Source organism: Xenopus laevis, chromosome 6S (assembly GCF_017654675.1).
Source record: "Xenopus laevis strain J_2021 chromosome 6S, Xenopus_laevis_v10.1, whole genome shotgun sequence".
In the NCBI taxonomy this organism is placed as follows: Eukaryota; Metazoa; Chordata; class Amphibia; order Anura; family Pipidae; genus Xenopus; species Xenopus laevis.
This window is the reverse complement of record NC_054382.1, coordinates 59,972,483-59,996,875: the sequence shown is the minus strand read 5'-3', so window position 1 is coordinate 59,996,875 and position 24,393 is coordinate 59,972,483. Positions and strand designations below refer to the sequence as shown.

Sequence of the window (24,393 nt, the reverse complement as noted above, 5' to 3'; positions counted from 1 at the left end):
TCTATACAGGGGTCTAACTAGGTCAGTTTTTCAGGATTAATTTTTAAGAAAAGATTTTATTTAAGAAAAGATTGATATTTCCCTTATCAATTGTGGGTTAAACCCTTGTGATTCTTAACAGTGAAGACTATCTTAATATAATCAATTCGACCTTAAAATTGGCACCTAAGTTAGGCAACAAGTTGTTAACAATGAATTGATTTGTAGAGATCTTATTTCTTCTAATAGGCGCTAAGTGCTAGTAATTAATTAATTGTACATAAAAAATTTTTTTTATTTTTTCTCAAAGAATCAAGAGATCGTTATTGATTGGCTTGAAAGTGCACAGTGCCTTATTTGCTTATAAATTAATTCAAATGTTGCTGGCTAATAAATATAAATTGCCAAGTGCTTAAATTCATTATATCCTATTCTCAAAACAATTAAATAATGCAATAATTAATATGGTACTAAAAAACAGCTTAAACTAGAGTAATAAATAACGGAGCATTTGATTTAATTGAAAATAGCTTTAAAAGGAAATTGTAGATGGTGGAGCTGTCCCAAGAACCCTATCTCATTTTTTGCTATCTCTGGGACACCATAAAGACAAGGCAGTCAGAGTATACCGGACTGGGGTGGTGATATTATTTTAAGATGACTCAAATAGAGCTATCTAACGACAAGACCACAAATCCAGCAGCCTTTAGAAATTTATAGAGAGACAAGAGAAGAATTAAATCAATTGCCAGTATACTCTTGACTGCCTTGTCTTTGTGGTGTCCCAGAGATAGCAAAAAATGAGATTGTAGATGGCTCCACCATCTACAATTTCCTTTTTAATCTATTTTCAATTAAATCAAACGCTCCGTTATTTATTACTCTAGTTTTATCTGTTTTTTAGTACCACATTAATTATTGTATTATTTAATTAATTGTTTTGAGAATTGGACATAATGAATTTAAGCTCTTGACACTTTATATTTATTAGCCAGCAACATTTGAATTAATTTATTAGCAAATAAGGCACGGTGCACTTTCAAGCCAATCAATTACGATCTCTTGATTCTTTGAGAAAAAAAGTGTAATGTCCAATTAATTAATTACTAGCACTTAGCACCTATTAGAAGAAATAAGATTTCTACAAATCAATTAACAACTTGTTGCCTAACTTAGGTGCCACTTTTGAGGTCGAAATTGATTATATTAAGATAATCTTCATTGTTAAGCATCACAAGGATTTAACCCACAATTGATTAGGGAAATATAAGGGGTACTCGGTTTTTTTTCTTTTCTTAAAAAGTCACTTCTGGTTTACAATGACGGCACTTCCTGATTCTTGATGGTCAGTTTGTTGCAGGTCCGGGTTGCAGATAAGGTACTTGCGGGTGTGGTTGGGTAGCGGTTCCAAGCGGGTAAGAATACGGGTCCGGGTAGCGGATTGCAGGTTGTGGGTATGGGTCCCAAAAAATGGACCCGCGCAGGTCTCTACCTTAGTGATCCTTTCCCAACACGTGGGTATAATTTTGACGCTTGTGATTTTCCCTCAGGGGACTATTTTTTAGAGCAAAGTATGAGATAAAAATTATCAGAAAAAAAAATTATAAATATAAGTGTAAAATTTTTTTTATTTATTATTTTTTTTACTTTCATTGCCTAGGATGGTTGGCTTCGTAGAACTTATCTTGCAGATTTTAGACATCATTTTATGAGCCAGTTTCCCTACTCTGTGCATGAAATTGTGAAACAGAAGAAAAAGAAAAAAAAAAGGTAAGTTTCAATTGTATAATTCAGCTTTACATCCGGGATCCCCAACCTTTTTTTGAATGAGCCACACTGAAATGTAAATAAAAGTTGGGGAGCAACACAAGCAAGCAAATGGTTCCTGGGGTGCCAAACAAGGGCTGTTTTGTGAATATGTGATTGGATATGTGAACGTGCATCCTACAGGAAGCTCTGTTTGGCAGTCTACCTGGTTGTTATGCAACCAAAACTTGCCTCAAAGCCAGGAATTAAAAAGTAAGCTCCTGCGTTGAGGCCACTAGGAGCAACATCCAAGGGGTTGGAGTGCAACATGTTGCTCACAAGCCACTGGTTGAGGATCACTGCTTTACATCATATTATAATGCAAGATCTGATATCAGTTAATACATTACACTAATGTTCTAAAAAAAAAACAGTGTTACTCCCAGGACTTGATCTTTTGGGGGATTGTCCCCAACTCTCCCCCCCCCCCCCTCAGAATAATTGTGTACCGTTTCAGTTTTTCTGGGTTTGGGCAGCTGTCCTATCAGAAGCCCTTTAGTTTTTTAAAATGTGTCCCTTCAAGCAGGCCCAGATTCTTGTCTTCTCCTTCTTTTTTTGTAATTACCCAATAATGTATATCAGACATTGGACCTCCATCTGTCCCCAATCAATTACCTTTATCCAAAGATGCATGCAGTACTTCTCAATTAATTGCTGAAGGGTCTACCAGCTCACCTGCTTTTTTTTTGTCAGTATTCAATAACACATATCAGAATGCGCCCCTGCTTCTGACCCTGACTTTAACTTTATCCAAGCAGTGGTGCAGGCAGTTCTAATGTATGCTATTGGATAATAAAACATTAATGAATATTAAAACATGTTCATACATGTGAGCAGGTGACCCAACATCTATAACTCGATTACAACCGTTTCTATTTAAAACTGGTCAGTTTTTCCTGTGACCGCTGAAGGGCCACGTAGGTACAGTAGTACATCAGGAGAGATCCATGTAACTCTTGCAATTAAATCACATTTAAACTTGAAGGTAGGTGTTGCTAGCAGAAGGTGTAGAGTTTAGAACATCATCTACTTCAGTCAGAATTTCTTCAAAAGAGAGTGGGCCAGATTCAATTAAAGGGATGGTTCACCTTTAAGTTAACGTTTTAGTATGTTATAGAATGGCCAATTCTAAGCAACTTTATAATTGGTCTTCATTATTTATTCTTTATGGCTTTTTAATGATTTGCCTTTTTTATTCTGACTCTTTCCAGTTTTCAAATGTGGGTCACTGACCCCATCATAAAACAAATTCTCTGTAAGGCTATCAATGTATTATTGCTGCTTTTAATTACTCATCTTTCTGTTCGGGCCCTCTCCTATTCATAGGCCAGTCTTTGATTCAAATCGGTGCATGGTTCCTAGGGTAATATGGACCATAGAAACCAAATTGCTAAAAATGCAAACTGAAAATAATGAAAAATGAAAATAAAAAATTAAAACCAATTGCAAATTGCCTCAGTTGCATCATCCATTCTCTATACCATACTAAAAATTAACTCAAAGGTGAACAACCACTTTCCACTCTATATGAATAACTCATTTTAGGAAGGAAGGACAGTTCTTGGAGGGATAAAGCAGATCTCATAATGGTCTTTGCATAGCTCTTTTTTGGCAATAAATCAGTTTTTTCTAATTTAGAAAACTGGGCAGGCAGTTTTGACCTGGGCAGCCCTTCAAAAAACTGGGCTGACCGGGTCAAAACCGGACAGGTGGCAACCCTATTCGGTAGCATCATGATTCTTTGCTGAATATAGCAGATCTTTTTTCATTTTATGCAGGTTTCGAGCTGGCCCCTACATCACTATTACAGCATTGTTTGTGGTGCAGTCACAGGAGCTGTTCGTCTATGTAAATTTAATACTGGTACCATATTGCATTATGACATGTGGTCTGTGGTCCTCCCTGTCCTTAACCGTACCCCAACCAAATCTCCTCCCCCATTTTCCTTTCCTTTGCCCACTACCTCATCTAACCTGCCTTGCACGGAATCCTTTACGGAATCCTTTACTGAACCCTCACCCCCCCATGCCTAGTTTAAAATCTCCTAGACCCATCTTCTCCCCCAAAGCAGATGCATCATCATCATTGTGCAGCCCATCTCTGGCAAAGAGCCTGTAGTCTATTGAAAAATCAACCCAGTTCTCCAAAAACCCCAAACTCTCCTCCAATCTTGAGCCGTTCTCTCACCAATATGGGCAGTCAACGAACTGATGCGGCCCTTAATCTGGTGGGATTTTTAAACCTGCCTAATAAACATCTGGCTGACTTTTGGTCAGATATGGGGAACTTTAAGAACTGTCCTTCAATGCATTTGAAGTGCCAATAAAATTATCTAGTTGCATTAGCAGGATTCATCATGTACCACACATTGCATGCCTTGTTGGCCTAATATTCTGGTACACCATAGTGTTTAATCCATTTTTATAGTAGACCACAACAGGTTACAACTTTGTTGGCTAAATCCTACCCTGCTACCTGCTTATGCAGCTTTCAAGAGGGAGAGACTGCCCAAACTAACGCCCATTTTAGAAGAAAAATGTGATAGTTTAAAGAAATTAAAGGCAAAGTGAAATGATGTGTATAGTTTGTATAGTTACAAAAAAACCCTGTTTTTAAAATACATGCACTTGCATCAGGGAATGTGCTGGATCAGTAGCACTTCCATTGCATTTAAATGCATTAAAATTGACCCTTATGTGTGAATCCACAACCCCCCTTTTTTGTATAGGGACAGTAGTACCTCACATCTCAAATAAGAGCCATTTAATGTCACTTCTAGCAAGTTTTTTTTTTGGTATAGCGTTTATTAGGTAGCATATCTGAAAGCACCATCTCCAGACAAGAAGGCAGCTGTAATTGCTGCTTTGTAAACAACAAAAGAATTGTAATTCCATAAATGCCATCAGATGCTCCCATTGCTAATCTGAGCACCAAAATATTTTTCAGTTCATATAGATTAATGGGAGATCACAGCTAAGCATTTGAAATACAATGCATGTCCTATAAATAAAGGTCCATATACTATAGGATGTTCTTTGCAGCAGATAAACTGAAGAAATGTATAAAATCAGTTAGTAGCATTTACCTTGACTACAGAGACTTCAGTAAATGGGAGAATTTTACAGGCAAAATTGCAATGAGGCCCCCCATAGAGGCTCTCCTCTAATCGTAGCATTACCCTCATCCTCCCTAGGAATTTTTGGAGCAGTACTCCAGTGCTATGCTCAGACTAGCACATCAGTAAACAAGTTAGTTAGTAAGTCACTTGGCTTATGCTCAGAAATGAAATTGCTAAATTCCTAGTTATCTTGCAAACTGTTTTAGCCTCTTCAGATGATCTGAGGTTAAGTCCTGAATTGTAACAATTTTACTTTTCTTTCAATTTTCACAAGAATTATTTTTATTTTGTTTGACAAGTAATGAATCTATATTAAGGATACAATATATTCCCATGGCATCCCTTTATGTCCTTCCTATGGCAGCAGCCTTCTGGAAATTGCAAAGAAGTAGGATTGCCCGCTCTACTCCTTTAATATCTGCATGTTACATGACTAGACAGTAGTTCATTTAGATACGTCCCACAAACGGCACTGGTTTCCATATAGCAGTGCAACGTGTATCTATGTAAAATGTATTTACCCTTTTTAATATGTGTTTATGATCTATACCAAATACATAGATGCCAGATGACAAACTACACTTTTAAGATCCACTTGTTATATTTACAGATTATATATAAAATCATGGTTGCTTCTATCAACTACAAAGGAAAGGTTATCTAAACACTCAATTTTTATTCATGCAGGTTAACATTAGATAATTTAAAACATTCCAAACTTCCATTCTTTCGTTTCTTTTGGTTCTAAACTGGTGTAGTCAGCAGCATGCATGATCTCTTCAACAAATGTTTTTCATATCTTATTGAATAGATGAGATAACATTACATGTGTTTTTTTCACAGTACATTTACCTAATATTGCCATTTAAATTGTATTTGTTAGAGAACTGATCCAGCATAACTGTCTGTCGAAAGAAGATGGTTGGTTACACACTTTAAAAGAGTTAACTTCTACGTATAATTTCTTATGCTTGCCAATGTTTTAATTGGTCTCCATCCTTTTTAATTTTTTACCTTTCTCTTTTGCCCATTTACAGCTTGCAGTTTAAAATGTTATGTGGTTGTCTGGGAGCACTAACCCTGGCAGCCAAAAAATTATCTCTGTATGAGGTTATACAATTTTACAGTTGTTACTTATTCTTTGTATCTCTTAATTTAGGTCTTCACGTTTTAATTTTCCAGTCTGTCATTAAAACGTACCCAATAAACCAGATAAATAGAGTAATTTCAAAGTGGATACATGTCAAAAATAGCGGTTATGAAGATGTAGAATATCAGTCTTTATCATCACCAATTAAAGGTTCACCAGATCTAAAAACGTTTTTCAAAATTTTTTTTATTTTGCTCAGCCTATCTATTTACCCAGATTGTATTTTTCCACTGAACTGTTCCTTTAAGGGTGAACCCATTTTAATGTGGCCATCCATGTTTATAGCCATATTTTACAACTTTCTGGCTTATTGTCCCCTGATCAATAACTTTTTATTTTTTTTTTATTCAGTAGTTACTTGCAAATCTTTTTTCACATTATAATATCCTTCATCTGTTTTTATTGTAGAGTGTAAATTATGTTTTATTCCCAGTAACCAGGATAGTATGCATCTTCAGAATGGTCTGGATCATCTTTTATTAAACTTAACCTTGTGTGACATCATGATCCCACTGGCAAGTTGTCCTACTGTTCCAGAGGATTCAGAATGGCTATCGATGATTCGAATGTTTGTTTCTGAGAAACTGAACCAAGGGTGGAAGCTAAATTGTAAGCAACTGAAAAGGCTATTGGATGTGACAAATAAACTTCTGAATATCCAGAGAAATAGAGGTATGTTAAAGATTAGTACAAATATTATTAAAACTCACTGTTTTCACCCATTAATATTCTTCTACTTCACAAGCTTGGATAGCTTACCTTTAAATTTTTTCTTTTAAAGAATTTCCTGTTCTTTGCAACTTTGATTCCAATGTATGACCATCAGTGTTTCAGGACTGGTGCATAGTATAGTATAATGTGTGTAGTAAAGTTTCTGCTGTGCATGCCTAAAGCTGGCCATGGAAGCAAAGATACAGGCTTAGTTTTGTACGATTTTCTGATCATCTGTTGAGTGTCCCAACATTTTTCGTACCATGACATTCGATTATTCAGTTGATCGGACAGCTTAAAAGATTTATATCGGCCGATATACCGATAAGATCTCTGTATGTATTTTTTATCTGACAATATCCGCAGGTTACTGTCACTATTTGTCAAACCGGTGTATTTTTCAGCGAAGAAGAGTAGTGGGATGGCTTTCATAATTTATATTTACTTTCAGACGCATAACAAATTATCCAGTAGCCATATCACCCCGGTGAAAAAGTAAAATGCAGATATATATATATATATATATATATATATATATATATATATATATATCTCCAACAGAATCAGCAATCCCATGACTTAAAAAAAAACAAACATTTATTACAAAGCTACAGGCTGAAGTTTTCGGCCCCAACCAAGGCCTTTCTCAAAGTGCTAACAAAACAGTGAACTTGCCTTAAATCTACTTAATCTACTTCATCTAATTTGATGAAGTCTGATGTTGCATTGTGTTAATGTGTTTTTTATTTATTTTTATTTTTTTCAGTCGCTACAGAAAAGTTGTTTCACTCAGTTTACTTATTGTACCAGCAGAGAGAGCTGCAACTGTCAGTGCGTTCCATGCTGTTAAAATTCCTAAAAAAAGTTTATCTAAAAGAAGAGGATGTTTGTCACAAGCTTGGAAGGTAAGATTTGCTGATTTTCTACCTGGTTTTACTAGTACAGTGGTTCCCAACCAGTGGCTCCTGGGCAACATGTTGCTCACCAACCCCCTTGGATGTTGCTCTAAATCACCTCAAAGCATGTGCTTATTTTTCAATTCCTGGCTCGGACGAAAGTTTTGGTTGCATAAAGACCAGGTGTGCTGCCAAACAGCCTTGTAGGCTGTCGGTCCACATAGGGGCTACCAAGATAACCACAGCCCTTATTTGGCACCCATAGGAAGTTTTTTGGGTTTTTTCCTGCTTGTGTTGCTCCCCAAATCTTTTTATATTTGATTTTGTTCAAGGGTAAATATTGTGGGGACCCCTGCTCTAGCAACTCATTACTTCAACATATAGATTGGGTTTCTCATTTAAAACATTAACCATTACTATTGTAAATGTTTTTCTTTAGGAAAGTAATCTAAATGTATTAAAGGAGTTGTTCACCTTTTGGACAATAAAGCTAATGTAACAGCCCATGTCATAAACGTTTTTGTAATTTATCTTTGTTACTTAAAATGTTTGCTTTCAGAGATACACACCATAGAAGTGGATCATCTCTGTTCTCTCCTCTGTGATCGTGGAACATGCTCTGCGTAAGAGTTTCAGGTTGCCAAATAAGGTAGTTCACGACTGAATCTGCACCGCGCATGCTCTCTCTATCCTGCTTCATTTGCATATCTTTGATCTGATTGGCTGAATCTTAACCAGCCAATGGAATTTAAGATATGCTAATGAAGCAAGAGAGAGAAAGCATGCGCAATGCGGATTTAGTTGTGAACTTCCTTATTTGGCAGCCTGCATCTCTTACACAGAGCATGTCAGCGAACCCATAAAGAAGAAGAGTACTGAGAGAGTTTTTGCAAAGATGATCCATAGCTTCTGTGGTATGTATCTCTGAAAGCAATAATTTTAGGTAATAAAGATAAAAGTTTTTTATGGCATGTGCTGTTAAATTAGCTTTATTGTCCAAAAGGTGAACAACCCCTTTAAGGACCACCCTGTATTGTAGTTGTTAAAAATTAATCAGAATGAATTAGCAGTGAAGAGAAACACAATTAATTAAAAAAATTATATATTTTTAAATATATACTGTAAAAAGATGCACGTTAAGGGTGTGACTCCATTAAGAGCTGGCGATATTTTGATTACAGGGGTCTTTTAAGAAGTCGACAGAGTTACAGGACCAACACTGTAAAGGTACTTTGTATGTAGGAAGCAACTTGGCGAGCAAAAAAAAAGCTTAGGCAGCAGATAGGATCTGGGGTTTATTTAAAACTACACTTTTTCTCACTGTTTGGCAAAAAAAATTTGACCAAGCTCAAATCCTCTCTAGAAAAAAGTTGCTGCAAAAAAACATTGCAACAAAAATTGTGCAACCTTTTTCATTCACCTGCACCGAAAACTTGACTCAATCAAGTAGTCACCTAAAAAACTTGAATTTAGAGGGTTATTGAGCTAAAACAAGCCTGAATCCTGAAGGTAATAAACATGTTCCAAAAGTAAAAACTGCCATTGATTTTTACATGATTTTGACAGGTTTTAGCTTGAGTATTTTCAGATTCAAATTTTTAGCAGCTTTAGAGCATAATAATTCTCAAAAAAATTCAAGTTTTTTCCCCTCAAAATGTTTTTGATTTTTTTTGCCCTTTAAAACTTAAGCAGAGAAACTCAACCTTTAATAAATAGACCCAATAATGTTGATTACTATAAGGTTGTGCATTTTGAAAATTTAAACTAAATGTTAATTGGAGTAAGTTATGTAAATGATTAAAGGAGAAGAATGCAGCAGCGGATAAGAAAAATTAGCTGTATTAGGAACGACCAGCAAGATATTGTCCTATATTAAAAGAGGTATAGATTTAGGGAAGAAAGGGCAATTCTTTCTCTCCCAATGTAGAATGTGCAGTTTTGGTCTCCAGTGCTTAAAAAGGATGTAAAAGCATTATAGAAGAGCTTACATGATATCCTTGGGTTGAACAGTCAACAGTACTAATCAGACATTCACTACACACACCAATTATGTGACAGAATTACTCTTAAAATTATCAGGAACAAATAAAAAAAAGTGCACAATCACAGCTTTTACAATGTGGATTTCTTTAGTGCTATATTAAACTGGAAAGGATATTTTTACAGTATGTGCAGGAAAACAGCATTGTAAAACATGTTACTGTGCGTCTAGCCAACCAGAGAATTGGACAACATAGACCAGTAGATATTTAAAAGTGTGACACTGGGGCAACTGAATATAGTCTATCTGCAATATCTGGAATGGATACATTACTTTAGGAAGATGTTTAACAGCGTTAGCCAAGTTTTACCTGGATTTGGTTGTGCACAAATACACGCTTTCACATGCTTTGATGCAATTGACTTGAACCCTGGAGCAAACCACACTCTCGAGACTGCGTCATACCTCCCTTCTCTTGAAATGTGGAAGCCACCATGTGAGTCAGCCAAATATGGCAACAGTGCGCAAGTTACAACAGAATGAATGTCAGCCAAACTTGGTGCTGACCATCTCATGTAAGTGTGCATCCAGCTTTAAGCCATTGTTTTTTTTCTTCAGGCACTGCTTGGTCCTGAAGGGCTGATAAAGCAGAGTGAACGGGAACAAGCTGAGAAGGTTCTTATACAGCAATTCTTACCATACAGAGCTGCTTGTTTATCTGCAGCATCAGCACGAGCATTCCTTTGTGCTAAGGGAATCTCTGCAACATATTCAGTAGGAAATTATTTTCACAGGGTTAAACACATAACAAAATGGGACATTTTTAAAATGCTGCTTAATAAATATTCATGTCAGTATATTCCCCTTGTAAGCAAGGAATCTCTTTTCAAAACAAAACCTTTGTGGTTCATTCAAAGTAATGTTGTTGAGGTGGGTAAGAAAAGACATGCTTTTAAAGATTTCAAGTTAGCATGGACAGCCGAAACGTTTATCAGGTACAAGTAGGGCCAATAAATCATGCAGACAAGCTAAAAGTGATTTTAAAAAGGGTATTGCAACAAGCAGTAAAAAGAATCCAAAATGATTTTTTAAATATGTAAATAGCAAAAAAAAAAAAAAGCAGTAAGGGGTGGGACCCATAATATCAGAGCTATTTTTCATCTGTCTACACAAACGAGGAACCAGTTTATGAAGGTTTCCTTCTTAATAGTCCCAATCCTAGTAATACAACTATTGATGCATGGTTCACGCATGAGGAAATTCAATAGACTAAAGCATGTTAAGATAAACAAAGGTTAGGGACTGGATGGTTTTCATGGTTTTCATCCCAGGGTACTTAGAGAGCTTAGCTCTGTCATTGCCAAACTGCTTTACTCAAATTTTCAGGATTCATTGTGCTGAGCGACTGGCGTATTGATAATGTGGTGCCGCTATTCAAAAAGGGATTCCATTCTAACTAACTATAGGCCAGTTAGTCTGACAGTGGTAGGAAAGCTTTTCGAAGGGGTATTAAGGGATAAGATATTGGATTTCATTACAAATAATAATACTATGAGTTAGTGCCAGCATGGTTTTATGTATAATATATCTTTCCAGACTTATTCAATCTTCTTTCATGAGAAGGTGAGCAGGGACCTAGATTTTGGTAAATGGAACATTTTCAAATTGGACCAGTGTGTTGTTGGTGAAGTACCGCAGGGCTTATTGCCCAAGCTGGCTTCTGTGTAATCAATTCCTGCCTAAGCCTTATTTTGATTGCTATTATGGTTTTTTACTCTAGCCAGGCCTTGACTACGATTTTGCCTCCTTCTTGTCTGTATTACATATATCTCTGAAGTGTTCCCTGCTGATCCAGCTGCAGAAAGTTCCGGGGACCCAAAAGGGCATTGGTGAAGACCTGGGTTGTGCAGGGTTGACCTCATACACAGAAGAATTCCTTTTAATTAATGGGTAAAAATAAGTATTTACCCTTTGATGCTTGCGCCTCCTATAGCCCAATGCAAATAGGAATAAAACAGTGCGGCATCTGCTTCTCTCTTTTCCATGTTAATATTGCTTCTTAATCTGAAATGTTCTGTTTTGAAATACTCGCTGTTGCTGGAGGAAAAATATGATGTGACTGGTGTAGCTGAAACATGGCTGAATGAGTTTCATGATTGGGCAGTTAATATCAGCGGCTATAATTTGTTTTGGAGGGACAGAGGCAATAGAAATGGAGAAGGGGAATGTGTGTTTGTTAGGCAGGATTTAAAAACTTATATAATGAGTAGGTTATGTTAGAAAATCAAGGAGGCAGAATTCTTATGGGTGGAGTTCTTCACAAATTGTAAAGAGTCCAGCAAATGAATTGTAGGAGAATGCTATAAACCCCCTAATCATTAGCGATCCTAGAGGGGGCGGGCCCTGGTGCGTGACGCACAGCCGGGCCCCATCCCCCTCTTTACGGCCGCATTTTCAGCGGTGAAAGGACTGCCGGGGGGCCTTGGGGGGGTGCGGGCCCTGGCCCGCTCGCACCCCCTGCTCCCCTGGTAGTTCCGCCACTGCCCCTAATGTAAGTGAGGAGGATGCTAAGCTCCTGATGTAAATAAAAAAGGCTGCTAGTTTGGGTAAAGTAATGATAATTGGGGATTTTAATTACCCAAATATTGACTGGAGCAACAGTACTACCAGATGAGTTAATGGGAACAAGTTAATAAACTTGTTGCATGACAATTTTATGGCACCGTTTGTTGAAGAGCCGACTAGAAAAAATGCTATTCTGGATCTAGTGATCTCAAATGACCCAGAACTAATAGCAAATGTGCAAGTCATTGAACCCCTGGGTAAAAGTGACCATAATGTTATATCTTTTAATGTCTGGTGCAAAAAACAAATTTACACTGTGGCAACAAAAAACATGAATTTCAGAAAAGCTCATTTTAGTGCCTTGAGGGTTGCCCTTCAGAGCAGTGATTTGGGCATTATGTTTCAGCTAAAAACACAGAACAGAAATGGTTTTCATTTAAAACTATATTACATCATTACTGTTCTCAATTTATTTCCTTAAAGAAATTGTTCAGTGTATAAAATCTGGGTAAATAGATAGGCTGTGCAAAATAAAAAATGTTTTTAATACAGTTAGTTAGGCAAAAATGTAATGTATAAAGGCTGGAGTGACTGGATGTGTAACATAATAGCCAGAACACTACTTCCTGCTTTTCAGCTCTCTTGGTTTACACTGACTGGTTACCCTGGCTACCAGGCAGTAACCAATCAGAGACTTGAAGGGGGGCCACATGGGTCATATCTGTTGCTTTTGAATCTGAGCTGAATACTGAGGATCAATTGCAAACTCACTGAACAGAAATGTACCATGTGGCCCCCCTTCAAGTCCCTGACTAGCTCAGAGTTATAGAGCTGAAAAGCAGGAAGTTGGATTCTGGCTGTTTTATTAGACATCTGTTCACTCCAGCCTTTATACATTACATATTTGGCTAACTAACTATATTAGAAACATTTTTTATTTTGCACAGCCTATCTATTTACACAGTTTTTATTTTCACACTGAACTATTCCTTTAAAGGGGTTGTTCACCTTCCAAACACTTTTTTTTTTTCAATTCAGTTGTTTTTAGATTGTTCCCCAGAAATAAGGACTTTTTTTCAATTTCTCAATTTATTATTATTATTTCAATTTATTTTTTACTGTTTTTCTAAAATCCTGGCTCTGATGTTTCAATCTGGCAGCTCAGTAGTTCAGGTGCAGACTCAACTGTTACAATGTTGCAACATTGAGTTGATACATTTCTCCGTAGCATCTCTGGAGTAGTAGCAACTATTGTATCAATTCTAACAATTGCCTGTAATGAAACCCAGAGATTCTGCTCAACAGGGACAAAGATAAGAAATCTATCAACTAAATGTATCCATTTAGAACAGTTTACAGGGACGGCAACCCCACCCTCCCAGAGCTGCTTCATAAGGTGAATTATGACACTTCAATATTAGAAAAACAGTCACACATACAAAATGGAAAGTCGTTGAAAAAATTTATTTCGGGTGATCTCTATCTGAAAACAACTAGTTGTTTGAAGGTAAACCACCCCTTTAAGGCAGGGGTGCCCAAAAGGTAGACTGGGATCTACCAGTAGACCTTCAGCTGGTGATCAGTAGATCTTGAGACACTGTCCACAAACAGCTTGTCTAAATCACCCTCCTGTTTCCTGCTTCAGATGTTTATTATGTTACGGTCACATAAGAAATAGTTGTTAGTTATGTATAGTAATATACATTTTCCCATTAATCAATATTAAAGTAATATTTTCCATGGAATATAATGCTAACTGCTTTTATGGAAGTAGATCATAATGGAAGAACATCGCTAAAAGTAGACCACACATTAGTAAAGTATGGGCGCTCCTGCCTTAAGGAGTAAATGTAGAAGCACTAAGACTCGCCCTATGTGGCTTAAAGGCATTGTTCAGTGTAAAATTTAAACTGGGTAAATAGGCTGTGCAAAATAAAACATGTTTATAATATAGTTAGGCAAAAATTTAATGTAAAAAGGCAGGAGTGACTGGATGTCTAATATATTAGCCATAACACTACTTCCTGCTTTTCAGCTCTCTTGGTTTGCACTGAATGGTTACCCTGGTAAGTAACCAGGCAGTAACCAATCAGAGACTTGAGGGGAGGCCACATGGGTCATATCTGTTGCTTTTGAATCTGAGCTAATGCTGAGAGAATCAATTGCAAACTCACTGAACAGATATGTACCATGAGGGCCCCCTTCAAGTCGCTGACTAGCTCAAAGTTATAGAGCTGAAAAGAAGGATGTAGTGTTCTGGCTATCCAGTCACTCCAAGCCTTTATACATTACATTTTTGGCTAACTAACTATATTAGAAACATTTTTTATTTTGCACAGCCTATCTATTTACACCGTTTTTATTTTCACACTGAACTGTTCATTTAACATAGTACATAGTAAGTTGGGTTGAAAAAAAGACACACCTCCATCAAGTTCAACCTTTTTACTTTTTTGGCAATTGGACTAGTCCCTGGATCAAATTTTACTATGAGCTATCTTCCATAACCCTGTATTCTTTCACTTGCTAAAAAGCCATCCAACCCATTGTTAAAGCTGTCTAATGTATCAGCCAGTACAACTGGTTCAGGGAGAGAATTTCACATTTTCACAGTTCTCACTGTAAAAAAAACCCCTAACGAATATTTAGGTGGAACCTCTTTTGTCAGCTGGTCTTCCAGCTGACACAAGGCTACCTTGTGTCAGCTGGAAGACCTCTTCTCCAGCGTGAACATCACCAACTTGGCCAGTCTTTCCTCATAGCTAGCTCTAGATGGGGCCTTACCAGTGCTCTATAAAGTGGAAGAATGACCCCCTCCTCCCGTGAAGCTATGCCCCCTTTAATACAGCACAAGACCTTCTTTGCCCTTGATGCTGCTGACTGGCATTACTTGCTACAGCCAAGTTTATCATCTACAAGGACTCCAAGGTCCTTTTCCATAATGGATTTTGCCTAGTGCAGTCCCATTAAAGGGCATGTAAAGGCAAAAATATAAAATCCCATTTTTACTTTCTTTAATGAAAGAAATCTATTTCCAATATACTTTAATTAAAAGATGTCTACAGTTTTTATCATAAACCTTACTGTATGCAGTGCAATTCCCCCTTCTTTTACTGCTGTTGATAGGAATTGTCAGATGGTCCCCAACTGCTGTGCAGGTAAACGATCATACTTTCAAATGGCAGGGGGAGCCCCCCCACCTTACTTCCCAGAACTCGAGCAGCATTGTTGGATTCCCTGTAGAGATTTGTATCCAGAGACGCAGTGCAGTCTCTCTGTTATGATTATTAATCAGTCTTGCTGTATTGGCTTCTATGGCAGATATTATTTGACTTGTGCTGTTTTGATAATTTATGACGATCCCTAAGCTTAACCTCCCAACTGAAGCCCAGACCACACTGAGCATGTGCGAGTCTTGATATTGCAGAAATGTCTAACAAAGTTACAAGATGACAGCCCCCTGTGCCAACTTTGAAAGCATAAATCATTTGTCTTATTAGGCTGCTGGTGCTGTAAGTTCATGTTTATATTTAGTATACATAATACAGCATTTCTAACATTATTCTATTTTAGACTTTAGTTGCCCTTTAAGGGTACAAGTGGCTTGGATATTTTTTATATCCCAGTTTTAGTCTCCACTGCTCAAACAGGACATGAATTAGAGAGGCTCCACAGAAGGGCAACTAAGCTGGTAAAAGGTATGGAAATTCTTAGCTATGAGGAAAGAATGGCCAAATTGGGGATGTCCATGTTTGAGAAGGTTTTTAAAGGAATTGTTCAGTGTAAAAATATAAACTGGGTAAATAGATAGGCTGTGCAAAATAAAAAATGTTTCTAATATAGTTAGTTAGCCAAAAATGTAATGTATAAAGGCTGGAGTGATTTGATGTATAAACATGTCAGTCAGAACACTACTTTTCAGCTCTCTTGGTTTACACTGACTGGTTACCAGGCAGTAACCAATCAGAGACTTGAGGGGAGGCCACATGGGTCATTGCTTTTGAATCGGAGCTGAATGCTGAGGATCAATTACAAACTCACTGAACAGAAATGTACCATGTGGCCCCCCTTCAAGTCGCTGACTAAAGGTGGCCATACACGGATAGATCCGCTCGTTTGGCGATGTCGCCAAACGAGCGGATCTCCCTCCGATATGCCCACCTTGAGGTGGGCAATATCGGGCTGATCCGATTGTGGGCCCTAGGGCCCAACGATCGGATCCTAGCGCTCGCAAATGGGCGGTCGGATCGCGGTACCGCATCAACGAACAGATGCGGCCGCGATCCGACGGGATTTTTAACCCCATCCGATCGAGATCTGGCCGACTTTCGGCCAGATCTCGATCGGGGAAGCCCGTCGGGGGCCCCCATACACGGGCCAATAAGCTGCCGACACAGTCTGTCGGCAGCTTTTATCGGCCCGTGTATGGCCACCTTTACTCAGCGTTATAGAGCTGAAAAGCAGGATGTTGAATTCTGGCTGTTTTATTAGACATCTGTTCACTCCAGCCTTTATATATTACATTTTTGGCTATCTATATTAGAATTTTTTTTTATTTTGCACAGCCTATCTATTTACACAGTTTTTATTTTCACATTGAACTATTCCTTTAAGGGGTTATATGATAACTATGTATAAATATATAAGGGGATCATATAATAATCTTTCTAGTGCTTTATTTACCAGTAGGTACCAGGGTTATGGAAGATAGCTCATAGTACAAGTTGATCCAGGGACTAGTCTGTTTGCCATTTTGGGGTCAGGAAGGAATTTTTCCCCCTCTGAGGCAAATTGGAGAAGCTTCAGGTGGGGTTTTTTTTTTTTTTTGCCTTACTCTGGATCAACTAGCAGTTAGGCAGGTTAAAAGGTCAAAAGGTCGAACTTGATGGAGGTGTCTTTTTTTTTTTTTTTTTTTTTCAACATAACTTACTATGTTACCCGAAGTGTTGTATGAAAAAGTTTGGGAACTCCTCTCAGCCTGCATAATAATTTACTCCACCTTCAACAAAAGATATAGTGGTGGAACAGTGGTATGTCTTTCATTTTCCAGGAACATCTGAGTACGGGGTGTTTTCTGAACAAAGATTTTTAGTGAAGCAATATTCTGTTGTATGAAATTAAATCATACAACAGTTACAGACAATAGTTACAGACAACCCAAAGATCAACTCCAAAGACCTGCAAGAACATCTTGCTGCAGATGGTGTATCATTACATTGTTCTACAATTCAGCACAATGAACATCTATATGACAGGGTGATGAGAAAGAAGCCCTTTCTGCACTCGCTATACAATCGATACAGTCCCTTGTTGTATGCAAAAACTCATTAAGACAACCACAGTCATTTTGGAACAAAGTGCTTTGGACTGATGAGAGAAAAAAATTGCTGTTTGGTCATAACAAAAAGTACTTTGCATGGCGAAAGAAGAACACCATATTCCAAGAAAAACACGTGATACCTACTGTCAAATTTGGTGGAGGTGCCATCATGCTGCGGGGGCTGCATGGCTAATTCAGGGACTGGGGCTCTTGTTAAATTTGAGGGTCAGATGAATTGAACGCAATATAAACAAATTCTTCAGGATAATATTCAAGCATCAGTCACAAAGTTGCAGCGAAGTTACACAGGGGTTGGATAGTCCAACAAGACAATGACCCTAAACACACTTTGAAATCTACAAAGGCATTTATGCAGAGGGAGAAGTACAATATTCTGGAATGGTCGTCACAGTCCCCCGACTTATCGAAAATATATGGGATGATTTGAAGCAGTCTGTCTATGCTTAGTAGCCATCAAATTTAACTGAACTGGACAAATTTTGTATGGATGAATGGTCAAAAATACAGACATCCAGAATCCAGACACGTAACAAAGGCTATAGGAGGCGTCTAGAGGCTGTTACATTTGCAAAAGGAGGCTCAACTAAGTATTGATGTAATATCTATGTTGGGGTGCCCAAATGTATGCACCTGTCTAATTATGATGCATATTTTCTGTTAATCCAGTAAACTTTGTCACTGCTGAAATACTTCTGTTTCCATAAGGCATGTTATATATAAAGGATGTTGCTACTTTGAAATCTCAGCCAATGATGAACTAAACTCCAATGAATTAAGATGGGTTCCCAAACTTTCATTTGACTGTATACACACATTTGCACACATTTTATAGCTGTACACACATGCATTCACAAACACACACTTGTTATTTCATTGATTTGCCAAATTGTATTTGGTTTGTTTTTATGCTTACATTGTTGTTGCTTTTTTTTTTTTTTTTTAACGTTGTTTCCAATTTGATCATTTGGAGAAGAAACACATTTTTAGCAATTTCATATTCATTAGAATGTGTACTTTTTAAAAATATATGGTTTGGGTGGACATAATAGACAGTCAGGGGGCTTTGTTCACAGAAGGCGAATTGGCAGCCGAGAAAAAAAAAAAAAAAAAAAAAATATATATATATATATATATATATATATATATATATATATATATATATATATATATATATATATATATATATATATATATATATGCCCTATTTTCATTTGGGGTCTGCATTTGCCAGTTGCTTTGGTATATCTATGCATATTTGTCGTCAAACTGTTCAGTAGACCCATGGTGTCAATATTTAGGGTGTTTTCCAATTGTGTGTAAGAAATTGTGTGAGAGAAATATGGCAAATTGCAGTATTTTCAGGCAATTCTCATATGTCATAAAAACCGCTGCCTTTAGTGTAGCTTTGCAGTTGGGTAGTTTGGAGTAGAAATACATAATTACACATTTTGGATTCATCAGCATGTGTACTTTCCAAAAATAATTTATGGGGTCACCATAACTTTGTGAAGCTTTTACCTTACATAAAACGGTCAGTGTTTATAAAATGGTGTAAATATAAACTAAGTATGCACATGGTAGATTTTGGGGTCTTTACATGCCATGTACTTCAATAAACCTATGTACATTGGGCATTAAACTGTTGAACGGACCGCGGGCATTTATATTTAGGGTGTTTTATCTAAAAGTATGTGGGAAATAAGATGTTGCAAGGTGGAATTTTGAGGTGATTTTTTGAAATGTCACCAAAATCACCAGATTTCAGAAAGGTCTGTAGCTTGACGCTTTGTAGTATTTTTAGGTAATTTTCAGAAATGTCATAAACGCTGCCTTTAGTGTAGCTTTGCGGTTGGGTAGAAATACATAATTACACATTTTGGATTTGTCAGCATGTGTACTTTCCAAAAATAATTTATGGGGTCACCATAACTTTTTGCAGCTTTTATACCACATAAAAACTGTCAGTGTTTATAAATTAGTGTACATGTAAGCCATGCACAAGGTTGAGTAGCTGTGGGGGAGACCATTTAAGTTGGGGGGAAAAAGGGAGAAAAGGCACAGGATACACAGCAGATAGACCAAACACCATTGTTGTATTCTAAAATTCTTGTCTGTTATCTGCAATGTGACCTGTGCCCAGCTTGAATGGCTGCCCCATTGATTACTGAAGTTTATATAAACAAGCTGCTGTGTAAAGTTTCTGAAGCAAACACAGAAATTTTACCAGTGCAGGATAACAGTACATTTTTTGGGTTGACGTCTTTTAATGGTCAGCTAATTCCTTATCAAAAAGATAATCACATACCTCCCAACTGTCCCGTTTTTTCGAGGGACAGTCACGATTTGACAGCTCAACCGGCAGTCCTGGATTGTTTGATTGAAATGTTCCAACTTTCTCTTAGATCTCCTGCACTGAAGCCAGAAAAAGATACAATATTTCTAAAACTTAATTGGCTTTTCGCAAAGTGCCCAGAATACGTGGCAGGTGCACTTACATACATTTGTAACAATTTAATATAAGAAAAGAAACAATTGTAACTATTTGAGATAAGCTGGTCTCTTGTCAAAACGGATTTGCAGCGTAAAGGGCAATTCACCTTTATTAGCAAAACTGTAATAACACATAAAAACTAGAGAGGTACATTTCCTGAAGAAAATGTGAGTGGTGCTTGCCGTGGCAAAACTCAGGCCCCCCATATATGTTGGGTGTCTTGCCCAGTCGCCCCTGGTGCCTAGAGAGTACACAAAGTCGGTAGAATCCGGATTAAACCGGTGAAATTTAAAGCCAAACAAACTGGCTATTTTTGGCTCCGCCCACTTTTAAAAATTTGCAACCCAGTCACCAAATGGACCAAGTTTGAGCACTCTTACATTAACAGTGTAAGAATGACAGGAATTTAAATATTCCCATTGAATAGCGTTCGGTAAAATTTGATTGGCTGTCTTAAGCTCCGTCCATTTTTCTGAATTTTAACCCCAGTTACCTAGTCATGGTCAGTGCCAAGTTTGGGGCCTCCGGTTTTAAAACTGTGAGAACGGCGGTAATCAAAAATTTTACATTGAAGTCAATAGGTGAAAACGGATTGGCTGTTTATGGCTCCACCCACTTTTCCTAAATTTTGACCGCAGTCACCCAGTGAGTAATTGAGCCAAGTTTGGTACACCTAGCATTTAAACCGTGATAATAGCAGCAGTTTATCATTTTTCATTAAGGTCAAAGGCTGAAATCTGATTAGCTGTTGCCCCGCCCCTTTTTTTCCTAATTGTGAACCACAGTCACTCAGTGACTAACATACCAAAGTTTGGGAATGCTGTCATTTAATGTGTAAAAATGGCAGCATTTCTATTTTTTTCTATTGAAAATCAATGAATGAAATTTGATTGGTTGTTGGTGGCTCCGCCCACTTTTTCTAAACTTGAAGTGGAAACCCCCAGCGACCACATTTGTGATATTCAAGGTCCCTGACATCAATACTGAGAGAATGGCAGCCTTCTTAATTTTTCCCATTAAAACCAATCAAAGAAATCTGATTGGTTGGTTTTGGCTCCACCCACTTTTCTTAATTTTAATCCCAGTCCCCCAGTGACCAACTGTGCCAACTTTGAGGAGGCTGCCATTAACCGTCTAAGAGCGGCAGCAGTTTAAAATTTTCCTATTTAATTGAATGGCTGAAATTTGATTGGCTGTTGTAGACTCCGCCCACTTTTTGTAAATTTTGGCCGCAGTCACCCAGTGACCCACGGTGCCAAGTTTGGGAGCTCTGGCTTTATTACTGTGAGAATTACAGCTGTTTACATTTTCTCATTGAAGTCAATAGGGAAAATCTGATTGGTTGTTTGCGGCTCCGCTCACTTTTTTGGGTCCCCAAAATAGGACAGAAAAGTCACAACACCCCATTCCCGAATAAGCTGAACGGTTTGACACCTCATTCATGGGTCTGCGACAAACTAATTATTCGATAAATTCCCCATTATAAGTCAATGGGGCAAATTTGGGGACCTCTCCTGCCCCGGGGGTAAAACTTATACCCTCGTGTGGGGTATCATCTGACACAGGTCGCAAACCTCTTCAAATGTGGTAAATTTAACGTTTCTACAAGATTCCCTCTCTGCGCTAGAATCCGTCAAAAGTTGGCCTCAATGTTAATCTATGGGACTTTTCGGGGTGGTTAATTGCCCCCGCAAGGGGCAATTAACCACCCACCCCTTAGAAAAGTCATACCACCCCATTCCCGATTAAGCCGCACGATTTGACACCTCATTCATGGGTCTAGGACAAACGGTGCGGGACTAGTTACGCGCCAAACTTTCATACGGAAGAAGAATAAAAATAAGTTTGCAAGATAACAGTAGTGATGCTTTGCTTCGCAAGCACCACTAAAAATAAGTTTGCAAGATAACAGTAGTGATGCTTTGCTTCGCAAGCACCACTAATAAAAATAAGTTTGCAAGATAACAGTAGTGATGCTTTGCTTCGCAAGCACCACTAACTACATAAATGTGTTGCTGCAACATTTTGTAAAATGAACATGGTAATTAGGGGGTGTGGTCAAAAGAATTTCTCCACTCCGCAAATCTGAGTAATAGAGAAATTCTCACAGCAGCAAATCTCTTTAAAGAAAAAGTTTTTTTAGCTAGTAAAAGTACAGGCAAAAGGCAGGGTTTTTCCATGAAGCAGATCAGAAAGTAAAGACTAGCAGTGAGACAACCAGATTAATAAATACACAAACCTAGTTTTTCATCTCAATTTAGTGGCCTTACAATACTTACAGAAAAGGCAAATGTGCTAAACCAGTTCTTTTTATTGAGTTTCAGAAGAAAAAAAACAAAAAAACAATACACATAAATGTAATAAAGGGGAAAATAAAATAAAATACAAAAGCACAGTATAGAAAGAGGAAAGATAGAGGGGGGGTTTGGGGAGGGAGTAAGTGCTCCTAGGATACCTTCAGTGGAGGATCATTGTAAACCAGCCTGTGTCTGTCGGAGGACCATTTCTCCCAATTCCTATAAAATTTAGCTGCGCTAAATGTAGCCAATGCAGCCAATTTCTCATATTGGTAATGAATGTCCAGTTCCTTGATAATCTGTTGAACTGTGGGAACCTTCATGGACTTCCATTGCCTTGCAATCAATTGCCTGACCGCAAAGATCAGGTGGTGTAGGGTTGTGCATGACTCCTTTGGAATGTTCGGATCCAGAAGGACCAAAAGAATAGTTTCTGGGGTAAACTTTATTTGTAAGTTCAACTGGGCGTTGCAATAGGCCTCCAATTGTCGCCATAATTGCTGGAGCTTAGGGAATCCCCACCAGATATGGAGCCTATCACCTTTCTGGTGACATCCCCTCCAGCACGTATTGGGTACATTCTTGTAGATGCGGTGGAGTTTACTGGGGGTCATATACCAATCATATAATATTTTCCTTGAGGTCTCCAGGTGAGTAATACATTTAGAGCCTTTGGTAGGAGTAGAAAATACATGCAACCATTCGTCCTCAGATAAAGATATGTTCAATCTTTTCTCCCACTTGAGAATTGTGGAAGTGTTTTTAATCTCAACAGAAGGTTGTAGCGTTTTGTACCAAAGTGATATTCTCCCTTTCAGAGGTGCTAGGTTAGTTAGCCAGCATTCCAGCGCAGTTGGTTTCCTCAGCGGGATACAGCCAGTTGACCACAAATAGTGTCTTATCTGCAGATATTGGTAAAATACCATTTTCGGAAGGAGCAGTTGTCGTTGTAGTTCCTCAAATGACAAAAGTTGACCTTTTTTGGTAAGATAATGAATGGGAGCCAAACGGAAATCACCCCAGTGGGTTAGATTGAGATCTGGAATGAGTAGTTCCATTGTTGCAATTGGTGCAATGGGAGAAACGTGCAAAGAGGTTTTAAAATATTTTTTGTGGTTTTGCCACATGCCCATCGAATGAGTAACAGTTGGAGGAACTCTTTGTGGATTAATATATTTGAGTGGCGCCTGGGTGCCCAAAATCTGTGGGAATAATAACGGGGAGACTGAGCTTTGTTCGATCTGAACCCATCGTTTCTCCATATCTAGTGTCATCCATGCCTTTAGCTGATCAAGAGTTACCGCTTTGTAATAACTCATTATATTAGGGGCATTAAGACCCCCATTGCGTTTTGACATTTGTATAATTTTCTGTGCAACTCTAGGTTTTTGGTTCACCCACAAAAAAGAGTTGAATAGTGACTGCAGTTTCATAATATAGGGAGATGGTACATGAATAGACATAGTTCTAAAAACATACAAAATCTTTGGTAATGCCAACATTTTTAAAGCCTGCAGCCTTCCCAACCAAGACAAAAATTGGCACTTCCATGTTTTGATGTCAGCAGATACTTCCTGGTATAACCTTGTAAGGTTTGCCTTAACCATATCACTGGGAGAAATCATAATATCAATGCCTAAATATTTTATTGAATTCCCCTTCCATTGAAACTGGTAAGTATGTTTAAACCACTCGGTATCAGTAATTGATAAATTAATACATAAAGCTTGCGTTTTGGTTTCATTAAGCTTGTAATATGATACCTCAGAATATGCTTGTAATAGTCCTAGCAGTATATTCAAGGAGTGGGATGGGTGTGACATGTAAATAATGGTATCGTCAGCAAAGAGACCTAACTTCTGAACCTGACCTGCTATATTGATACCCTGAATATCCGGGTCTTGGCGAATAGCTTGGGCAAGGGGTTCAATCACAAGGGAGAATATGATAGGAGACAACGGGCACCCTTGCCGGGTCCCATTGGTTATGTCAAAGGGGGCAGATAAAGTCCCATTAGTGTTTATCTAATTTATACAATGCCATAATTACAGTAATCAA

General features: G+C 37.9%; 1 protein-coding gene across 3 annotated transcripts in view; it reads left to right on the top strand.

The window, feature by feature from the left end:
• tex10.S (testis expressed 10 S homeolog) overlaps nt 1-24,393 on the top strand; it is an 87,572-nt gene that overhangs the window by 15,454 nt on the left and 47,725 nt on the right. For all 3 annotated transcript variants that reach the window (XM_041567211.1, XM_041567212.1, NM_001094814.1), the window contains 3 exon segments: nt 1,640-1,749; nt 6,487-6,725; nt 7,531-7,669. In XM_041567211.1, the coding sequence (XP_041423145.1) occupies nt 1,640-1,749; nt 6,487-6,725; nt 7,531-7,669 (488 nt within the window).